We start from the raw sequence: 11,215 nt of genomic DNA on the forward strand, positions 1-11,215 counted from the left end.
GACTCTCCCTGTCCACCCTATCAAACCCTCTGATTATCTTATATGTCTCTATTAAATCACCTCTCAATCTTCTTCTCTCTAACAAGAACAGCGTCAAGGCCCTCAGCCTTTCCTCGTAAGACATTCCCTCCATACCAGGCAACATCCCAGTAAATCCCCTCTACACCCTTTCCAAAGCTTCCACATCCTTCTTATAATGCGGTGACCAGAACTGTACACAATACTCCAAGTGTGGCCATACCAGAGCTTTGTACAGCTGCAGCATAACCTCCCGGTTCCGGAACTCAATCCCTCTATTAATAAAGGCCAAACACTGTATGCCTTAACAACCCTGTCAATCTGGGTGGCAACTTTCAGGGATCTGTGTACATGGACACCGAGATCTCTCTGCTCATCTGCACTCCCAAGAATCTTACCATTAGCCCAGTACTTTGTATTCCGGTTACTCCGACCAAAGTGTATCACCTCACACTGGTCCACAATAAACTCAATGTGCTGGGTCCATTATGTTTTAATTTATATAAATGATTTGGATGTGAGCATAAAAGGTATAGTTAGTAAGTTTGCAGATGACATCAGAATTGGAGGTGTAGTGGACAGTGAAGAAGGTTACCTCAGATTACAATGGGATCTTGACCAGATGAGCCAATGGGCTAAGAAGTGGCAGATGGACTCAGATAAATGCGAGGTGCTGCATTTTGGGAAAGCAAATCTTAGCAGGACTTATACACTTAATGGTAAGGTCCTAGGGAGCGTTGCTGAACAAAGAGACCTTGGAGTGCAGGTTCATAGCTCCTTGAAAGTGGAGTCGCAGGTAGATAAGATAGTGAAGGCGGCGTTTGGTATGCTTTCCTTTATTGGTCAGAGTATTGAGTACAGGAGTTAGGAGGTCATGTTGTGGCTGTACAGGACATTGGTTAGGCCACTGTTGGAATATTGCGTGCAATTCTGGTCTCCTTCCTATCGGAAAGATGTTGTGAAACTTGAAAGGGTTCAGAAAAGATTTACAAGGATGTTGTCAGGGTTGGAGGATTTGAGCTTTAGGGAGAGGCTGAACAGGCTGGGGCTGTTTTCCCTGGAGTGTCAGACGCTGAGGGGTGACCTTATAGAGGTTTACAAAATTATGAGAGGCATGAATAGGATAAACAGACAAAGTCTTTTCCCTGGGGCTGGGGAGTCTAGAACTAGAGGGCATAGGTTTAGGGTGAGAGGGGAAAGGTATAAAAGAGACCTAAGGGGCAACCTTTTCATGCAGAGGGTGGTACATGTATGGAATGAGCTGCCAGAGGATGTGGTGGAGGCTGGTACAATTTCAACATTTAAGAGGCATTTGGATAGGTATATGAATAGGAAGGGTTTGGAGGGATATCGGCCGGGTGCCGGCAGGTGGGACTAGATTGGGTTGGGATATCTGGTCGGCATGGACGGGTTTGACCGAAGGGTCTGTTTCCATGCTGTACATCTCTATAACTGTAGAGTGAGTGAAGTGCAGGTAAAGCACTGCTTCACCAGGAAGGTGTGTTTGGGCCCTTGGATAGTGAGGAGGAAGGAAGCAAACTGACTGACAGGTTTTACACCTTCAGCAGTAGTAGCAGGGGGAGGTGCCGTTAGAGAGTGGATCAGAGAGTCCCGCAGGGAACGGTCCTTATGTTCCTGGTTATGGATCCCTTTACTAAGGGGAAAGTCTATATGCCCCAATCAGATCCCCCTTTGCCCTCTTGGGAAAACAAGCACAGCCTAGCCAGTCTCTCTCGTTAGCCGATCTACTCCAGCCCAGGCAAAATCCCGGAGATCCGCCTCGGCTCCCTCACCAGTGCAATCACATCCTCCCTCGAGTGTAGCGATCAGAACTGCACACAGTACTCCAACTGTGGCCGAGTTAACATCTCATACAGTGGTAGGGTTTCTACCCTGAGTCAGGAAGCCCAGGTTCAAGTCCCATGTACTCCAACAACACTTAATTCGAAAATGTTGACAGCACCATTAAGCACTGGTGAAGACAAGGATCCCACAGATCTTCTTAACCATCTGATCAACTTCTCCTGCTGTTTTCAATAATCCGTGGAACTGCACACCAAGGTTCCTGATTCCCTGTACTTGCAGTGGGGCTACCATTCAACATGTACTCCCTTGCCTCATCAGCCTAAATATTTAAACACAAAGCAAAGCAGGTTAGACCCATAGAAAACAAATTAAAATATATGCCTTAGCTGCAGGGAGATGGGTTAATACCACTAACGTACTAATAATGGAAGAGTATTATAAGGAGGAGGAAGGCTGGAAGAAAGTGGAAGTTCTAATCTCGAGTTAAGAGGTACTGTCTACATAGATCTTGCTGAAACTGAACAGTTGTGTCCACACTGAAGAGTTGTGTCCTCGTTTCAATCAGATCCTGGGAGATAAAGTTCTGATTGGCTTGAGAGAGAAATATCCAGGAGCAGAAAATCTGTGTGTTTGCTCTAAAAATGCTCAAGTCAGTAAGAAGAAAGTTCCAGAAACCAATTATGGCCATGCCATAGAGTAATAGAGTCATAAAGATGTGCAGCACGGAATCAGACCCTTCGGTCCAACTTGTCCCTGCCGACCAGATATCCCAACCCAATCTCGTCCCACCTGCCAGAACTTGGCATATATACCTCGAAACCCTTCCTATTCATGTACCCATCCAGATGCCTTTTAAATGCTGTAATTGTACCAGCCTCAACCACTTCCTCTGACAGCTCATTCCATACACGCACAATCCCCTGTGTGAAAAGATTTCCCCTTGGGTCCCTTTCTAATTCTCCATCTGCCTACCCATTCACAGCAGGCAAGGAAGCTAACATCAATTGAGTCTCCAGCAAAGAGCCCACATGCCAGTTTTTTGTTGGAACTTCAAGAGAGAAACATTCTGACTATCTCTTACCACCACAGCATGAACATGCCTATTCTCTCCACAGATCGAGTGTAGAGATGTACAGCATGGAAACAGACCAACTTGTCCATGCTGACCAGATGTCCCAATCCAATCTACTCCCATTTATTTGCCAGCACCCGGCCCATATCCCTCCTAACCCTTCCACTCCAGGGAAAACAACCCCAGGCCTATTCAGCGTCTCCCTATAGCTCAACTCCTCCAATCCTGGCAACATCCTTGTAAATCTTTTCTGAACCCTTTCAAGTTTCACAACAAGTTTCCGATAGGAAGGAGACCAGAATTGCACACAATATTCCAACAGTGGCCTAACCAATGTCCTGTACAGCCGCAACATGACCTCCCAACTCCTGTACTCAATACTCTGACCAATAAAGGAAAGCATACCAAACACCTCCTTCACTATCCTATCTACCTGCGACTCCACCTTCAAGGAGCTATGAATCTGCACTCCAAGGTCTCTTTGTTCAGCAACACTCCCTAGGACCTTACCATTAAGTTTATAAGTCCTGCCAAGATTTGCTTTCCCAAAATGCAGCACCTCACATTTATCTAATAAACTCCAACTGCCACTCCTCTGCCCATTGATACATCTGATCAAGATACTGTTGTAATCCGAGGTAACCTTCTTCACTGTCCACTACACCTCCAATTTTGGTGTCATCTGCTGACAGACCAGCTGCCAACTGCCACCCTTTCCTGTTCCAACATCCATTCTTGTAAACAACCAATTAATCTTTCCAGAGACAATGAACTCCCTCACAACTGGAGAGGTCTCATCAGTATGCTTAAAGAAAAACTGCAAAATAAGTCGCCGGAACTGTTGACAATGATATCGCCAACAAATCATAGAATCACCACAGAATCGCTACAGTGCAGAGGCAAGCCATTTAGCCCGTCGAGTCCACATTGACCCTCCAAAGAGCATCCCACCTGAACACACCATGTATTGGTAACCTTGTATTTCCCATGGCTAACCCACCTAGCCTGCACAACCCTGGACACTATGGCAAATTAGCATGACTAATCCACCTAAACTGCACATCTTTGGACTGTGGGAGGAAACTGGAACACCCGGAGGAAACCTATGCGGACACAGGGAGAATGTGCGAACTGCACACAGTCGCCTGAGGCTGGTCACTGACACTGTGAGGCATCAGTGCTAACCACTGAGGCACTGTACCCCCCCTCCCATCAATTGTTAACACTTACCTGAGGGTCAGTATTTCCTTTGGTTCTGGATGCCTCAAGGATGCGAACTTTCTCTTCACTTATCTTGTCCGTGTTAGCAATGACATAATGTCTGGGTACATATGAAGCAGAGAGGCTGTCCATCAGCCTGAGAATTTCTGTTGTGTGCCCCCCTGAGTGGAGAGAAAGCAGGCATGAAACACATTTCCAGGTCAAACTAGTTCATAATCAATTAGTTTTGCCATTGTTCAATCATAAGGCCATCGGAGCAGGTGGAGGCCAATCAGCCCATCAAATCTGCTCTGTCATTAAATGATACCATGGCTGATATGACAATGCTCAATTCCATTTTGCTGCTAATTCCCCCCAGGAACCATAGATTCCAGTTCTGGTGTCTCACACCTGCACACACACACCATGGGTGCTGGGGATAAAATAAGCACTACCGCACTTAGGTGGTAGTGTGGGGGTTAAAGAAAAAAAAAAAAAAAAAAAAAATAGAAAGAAAAAAAAAAAAAAAGAAAATAGATTCCAGTTCTGATTCAAAACCTGTCCACATCAGCATTGAATTATATTTAACAATCCAGCGTCAACAGCCATCTGTGGTAAAGAATTCACAGATTCACAACCCTCAAAAATATTTCTCCTCATCTATGTTCTAAGCCCTTAGGGGTTGTTCTGTTACAACAAGCGTTTCGTTAACGTGAATTTGCTATAACATGATTAGAAATAGTGTGGCAATTTGTCAAAGTGCAAACTTTTAAAACATGCGCTGGGTGTAACGCAATTACATTGCCAACACTCTAAACACCGTTTCTAAAGTGGGATTTTTCTAGAACGCACAGTTGCACAAGAATGCAACCATCGTGTTATAGAAGAACTACCTGTACTCTGGAATTATGCCCCTTGGCTCTAGACTCTCTAATAAGGAAAAAAAACTACCTCTCAGCATCAACTCTGTCAAGCCCGCCCAAGAGAACCTCTGCTTCCATAAGGTGACCACAGATTCGTCTAAACACAATGAGTGTTCAGCCTACTCAATCTCTCCTTCGAAGAAAAACCCTCCCACCCAGGAATAAACCTAGTGAAGCTACAAGGGCGGGTTCAAGGGCAGAGGTGCAGGAAGTAGAGGAGATGCGCTGGAGGACATTGTGGCATCACCATCATGCCCCTCCATCTACCTAATGTATTCCTTGCTACCTCCCCTCAGCCTTGCTCCCCTTCTATTTATCTCTTAGTTCCCTTGGGCCCCCCAGCACATTCCTGATGAAGAGCTTATGCTCGAAACGTCAACTCTCCTGCTCCATTTTTTTGTCATTGAGTATAGGAGTTGGGATGTCATGTTGTTGGCTGCACAGAACACTGGTTAGGTCACTTTTAGAATACTGTCTCCCTGCTATAGGAAAAATGTTGCTAAACTTCAAAGGGTTCAGAAAAGATTTACAAGGATGTTGCTGCTGTTGGAAGGTTTGAGCTGTCCCTGTCAGTGGGCACAAAAGACCCCCTGTCACTATTTCAAGAAAAGAGCAAGCAGGAGTCATCTCCCAAGTTTATCCCTCAATCAACAGATCATCATGTTATTCATATCACCCTCTTGTGGAAGCTTGCATTACACTCATCAGCTGCTGGGATTCTTGTATTAGAACGTGACTGAGTCAAAGAGATGTACAGCATGGAAACAGACCCTTTGGTCCAACCCGTCCATGCCAACCAGATATCCCAACCCAATCTAGTCCCACCTGCCAGTACCCGGCCCATATCCCGCCAAACCCTTCCTATTCATATACCCATCCAAATGCCTCTTAAATGTTGCAATTGTACCAGCCTCCACCACTTCCTCTGGCAGCTCATTCCATACCCATACCACCCTCTGTGTGAAAAAGTTGCCCCTTAGGTCCCTTTTATATCTTTCCCCTCTCACCCTAAACCTATGCCTTCAAGCTCTGGACTCCCCAACCCCAGGGAAAAGACTTTGTCTATTTATCCTATCCATGCCCCTCATAATCTTGTAAACCTCCATAAGGTCACTCCTCAGCCTCTGACACTCCAGGGAAAACAGCCCCAGCCTGTTCAGCCTCTCCCTAAAGCTCAAATCCTCCAACCCTGGCAACATCCTTGTAAATCTTGTCTGAACCCTTTCAAGTTTTACAACATCTCAAACCTTCCAACATTTGGGATTTTGATGGCTCAGTGGTTAGCACTTTTGCCTCACAGCGCCAGGGACCCGGGTTCAATTCCAGCCTCAGGCAACTGTCTCTGTGGGGTTTGCACATTCTTCGAGTTTGTGTGGGTTTCCTCCGGGTGCTCTGGTTTCCTCCCACAGACCAAAGATGTGCAGTTTAAAAATAAGGCAGCACAGTGGCTCAGTGGTTAGCACTGCTGCCTCACAGCACTAGGGACCCAGGTTCGATTCCAGCCTCGGGTGACCGTCTGTGTGGAGTTTGCACATTCTCCCCATGTCTGCGTGGGTTTCCTCCCACAATCCAAAGATGTGCGAGTCAGGTGAATTGGCCATGCTAAATTGCTCATAGTGTTAGGTGCATTGTAAATGTGGGGAATGGGTCTGGGAGGGTTACTCTTCGGAGGGTCGGTGTGGACTTGTTGGGTCGAAGGGCCTGTTTCCATACTGTAGGGAATCTAATCTAATCTTTCCGATAGGAAGGAGACCAGAATTACATGCAATATTCCAATGGTGGCCTAACCAATGTCCTCTACAGGCACAACATGACCCCCAACTCCTGTACTCAATACTCTGACCAATAAAGGAAAGCATATCAAATGCCTTCTTCACTATCCTGGACTTCATTGGCTACAAAATGATTTGGTGAATAATTCTTTGGCAAAAATGGCACTATACAAAACATGCTTATTACTTTTATTTCAAAGGTAGACAGAGTAGAGTGGTTTGAACTACCAAAGATGAAGATTAAAGCACAATCAATGATGGAAGTGAGATTAAAGTAAGGGATGTCCTAGAGAATAAAGAGATAATGGAGGAATGCAGAGCTTGTCGAGGCGACAGTGATCACTTGGAATGAAGGCATTAGGGAGATGGAGAAAATCTGCTCTCATTCAGGAAGTTGGGGATACTATTTCATTCAAGTTCAGTCAGATCTCAGGGAGAGGGCAGGAGTTGATAGCAAGGGAAAGACTCTTCCTAATGTTGAACTAGAGGAATATCTTTGCTCAGTCCTAGATGCAAGACAAGCTGCAAGGCAACTTGCAGACAGCAGAAAGGTCAAGGTGGTGAGTTACAGCTGGATGATGCCAGGACACATTTGGGAATATTGTTTTCAGGGACAGACCCTAGTTAAGAAATGGGACATTAATGCATGGAGGGCGATGCGTCAGAGTGAGGGCTGTTTATTCAAGATTTCGCCACTTATGCTTATAGTTGGCATGCCAGGGTTCCGACCAGGGACGATGGACTCAGGGTTCAAACTATGGGCAGCAAGAAGAGTTTCTAGTTTGGGAGACTTGTTTGAGGGGGAGGTTATGATGTCTTTTGAGCAACTGAGCCTCAAATACGGGATACCCAGCAGAGACCTTTCTGTTTTTTTCAGGTTAGGGATTTCATCCAGAAGACGACGACGCTTCTCACTACGCCCTAAAGCCCGATACAGAGAGGTTGTTGCTACGTTCCACAAGCACCCTTTCGGTTAGTGCCCTCTATCGCCTGCTGGCTGGCAGGGCCTGGCAGGATATTAACCGGTTATGAGGGGTCTGGGAGCGGAGATCTCCTCTGAAACATGGGAGAACACTCAAAAGATCTCAATCTGTAATAGGACATGCGCTACGCAGTTAAAAGTTCTGCACAGGGCTCATCTGGCACCAGACCGTCTGGCGAAGTTTAGAAAAGGGGCATCTTCAGTGTGCCCCAAATGTAAAATAAGTGTAGGTACTCGTACCCATTCCTTCTGGACATGCCACAGGCTCCGTGTTTATTGGAGCACTCTGGTGGGAGAGATAGGGAGGGTATTGAGGACTGAAGTCAAAATAAACCCGATATCTCTCTTCTTAGGTCTACCAAATTTACCATCTTTAGACGGGCATGGGAAGAAACTATTTAATATTCTTGCATACTGTGCATGGAAGAATATTATGATGAATTGGGTGTCTGAGAACCCGCTGGGCTTGCTGGGATGGCAGAAATTAATTATGGAGCACATTCCCTTGGACTTTTTCACAAACATGGTGCACCACACAACAGGCTATTTTTATAAGACATGGCAGCCCTACTTGAGTTATTTGGATATAGATTTGTCAGTAATCTTAACTATGGCATTGGTTTAACCAGGATGATTAGATTTGTCAAGCCCTGGGCCCTGGAAGGGGTCTCCTGAGTTAATGTGAGTATATATACACAATGCTCCCGTTCCTTTGTTTGGGAGCTTTTCGCCGAGCATAGCTGTTCTGTATTTTGTGGGGTTTTTTTGCTTTTTTTTGGTGTTGCTTTGCACAGTGTTAGGGTTTGCTTTGTATTATAGAGTAGGTTAGTAGTTAGTAGTTGTATTGTAATGTGTTTTTCTTTCTTTTTATTATGCTGACATGTTATTGATTTTTTTCCAATAATTTTATGTTTGTAAAGTTAAAAAAAAAATTTACAAAAAAAAGGGACATTAAATTATAAAACATATGTTAAAACAGAGTGAGTGAATGAGAGCAACATACTGTTTAAATCTGAAGAATTACACATGGCAGAAGATTAAAATCTTCTAAAATACTAATCGTGACTAGGATAAAGGTTATGGTTTGACATTTGTTTTGGGGAATGCTACAATGATGTCCTAAAATTCTTCATCAGTTTCATTATTCTTTTGGTGTCCAATAAGTCTACAGAAATAAAAAGCTCATTTACTTTCATTTAAAACTGAGTCATGGGAGAGGAGAAGAGGAACATGATGCATTGAATTTAGAGAGCTGCAATAAGAATGGGGACACGTTATGATCTGAACCATAAAAGTTGATTATTACCCACAAGTAAAATTTGTCAAAGTTTGGGAAACAAAGATGCAGAATGGAGAAAGGGAGTTATATTAATACTTCATTATTTGTCTTCAAATAGCTGTCTATTTAACAGTGATACACATAGTACTTACATGCAATTTAACCTAACTATAGCAATGAAAACCTATACCGAAGATAATTTGTTAGCTAAACAATTAACATTTGTAAATGTAGTTTCTGGATTAGTGGTGCTGGAAGAGCACAGCAGTTCAGGCAGCATCCAAGGAGCTTCGGGATGCTGCCTGAACTGCTGTGCTCTTCCAGCACCACTAATCCAGAATCTGGTTTCCAGCATCTGCAGTCATTGTTTTTACCTCGTTGATTTGTAAATGTGGTATCAATATAGTCTGATACTCTGTTCGTTAGTTCCCAGTATCTATCTAGGCAAAAACAATGACTGCAGATGCTGGAAACCAGATTCTGGATTAGTGGTGCCGGAAGAGCACAGCAGTTCAGGCAGCATTCAATGAGCAGTAAAATTGACGCTTCATTCCTGATGAAGGGCTTTTGCCCGAAACGTCGATTTTACTGCTCCTCGGATGCTGCCTGAACTGCTGTGCTCTTCCAGCACCACTAATCCAGAACCCAGTATCTATCTGCAGAAGTGTCAAAATCCCTGGCCATCTCTATGCAATACCCAAGATTATGCTGCACACTCATTTCAGAAATTAATTGCAAGTAACAATAGCATATTCCAACAATACGAAGACTAAATATCTTTTGCAGCATGTCACATGTCAGTTTCGTTGGCATGCAACTATCTGCATGTTCCACATTTGATGTGATGTTTTCTTCTGCAGAAACTTAACTCACTTCCGGGGTCCCCTTATCCTTTACAAACACGGAGAGGCACAGCCGCCACTGGTCTTACCCTGCCTCCGAAATTAACTTACCGGAACCGAGCACCACCAGCACACTGGCGGAGCCGCGCCTGCCCACTTTGGGAGCTCCATTTCTCCCGAGTACCAGGAAAATCCTGGCAATAAGAATACAGCCGAGAGCAAATACTACCACAGCAACTCCGCAGCACAAACCCATTGAGCCCAGGATTGACTGTCAATCAAACCCGACGCAGCCGCACTCGGCAGCTCGATCACCACTGTCAATCAAACCCGACGCAGCCGCACTCGGCAGCTCGATCACCACTGTCAATCAAACCCGACGCAGCCGCACTCGGCAGCTCGATCACCACTGTCAATCAAACCCGACGCAGCCGCACTCGGCAGCTCGATCACCACTGTCAATCAAACCCGACGCAGCCGCACTCGGCAGCTCGATCACCACTGTCAATCAAACCCGACGCAGCCGCACTCGGCAGCTCGATCACCACTGTCAATCAAGTCCTGCGCAGCCGCACTCGGCAGCTCGATCACCGTCAATCAAGTCCCGCGCAGCCGCACTCGGCAGCTCGATCACCACTGTCAATCAAGTCCCGCGCAGCCGCACTCGGCAGCTCGAGCACCACGGTCAATCAAGACCCGCGCAGCCGCACTCGGCAGCTCGAGCATCACGGTCAATCAAGTCCCGCGCAGCCGCACTCGGCAGGTCGGCATTGATCAAGCCTTGCGCAGCCGCACCCGGTATCTCAACCACGGCTATCAGCAGGACGGTCACTTCGACCAATCAAATCCCGCGCAGCCGCACTGGGCAGCCCCAACACCGCTGTCAATCAAAATCTGCGCAGCCGCACTCGGCAGCCCGAACACCGCTGTCAATCAAAATCTGCGCAGCCGCACTCGGCAGCCCGAACACCGCTGTCAATCAAAATCTGTGCAGCCGCACCTTGTATCTCAATCACAGCCGGCTATCGAATCCCGCGCAGCCGCATTCGGCACCTCCCCTGCACAGTTTGAAATTCCGAATCAATTCACAAGGTTGATTGGCGCAATGTTCTGCTGTCTTTGGTGGTAAAAAGGACCTGAATCGGGGCAGGGATGTTGGCGTTCCTTTCTCCGCATGGAAACCTGAAAGTGCCAATGAATGACTCACTTTCTGGTCCTGATGTTGCTGAGGGTAACCCAGCTCTCTCTCTCTGTTACCAAGTGACGTTCGCGCCAGCTGAAACCATGTGACCCAAATGGTGACCCTTTAAGACACTCAGTT

The 11,215-nt window shown here is 46.0% G+C and overlaps 1 protein-coding gene across 1 annotated transcript in view; it reads right to left on the minus strand.

Moving 5' to 3' along the window:
- Window positions 1–10,220, minus strand: part of alg14 (ALG14 UDP-N-acetylglucosaminyltransferase subunit) — a 109,576-nt gene extending 99,356 nt beyond the window's left edge. The window contains exons 1-2 of the mRNA XM_043698853.2: window positions 10,006–10,220; window positions 4,127–4,278 (exon numbers count right to left, since the gene is read on the minus strand). Of these exons, the coding sequence (XP_043554788.2) occupies window positions 4,127–4,278; window positions 10,006–10,150 (297 nt within the window). The 5' untranslated portion in view covers window positions 10,151–10,220. The remainder of the gene's footprint in view (window positions 1–4,126; window positions 4,279–10,005) is intronic.
- Between the last annotated feature and the right edge of the window lie 995 nt (window positions 10,221–11,215).

Source organism: Chiloscyllium plagiosum, unplaced genomic scaffold, assembly GCF_037043375.1.
Source record: "Chiloscyllium plagiosum isolate Xiang-an unplaced genomic scaffold, Cpla_swu_hap1 HiC_scaffold_9, whole genome shotgun sequence".
Classification (NCBI taxonomy): Eukaryota; Metazoa; Chordata; class Chondrichthyes; order Orectolobiformes; family Hemiscylliidae; genus Chiloscyllium; species Chiloscyllium plagiosum.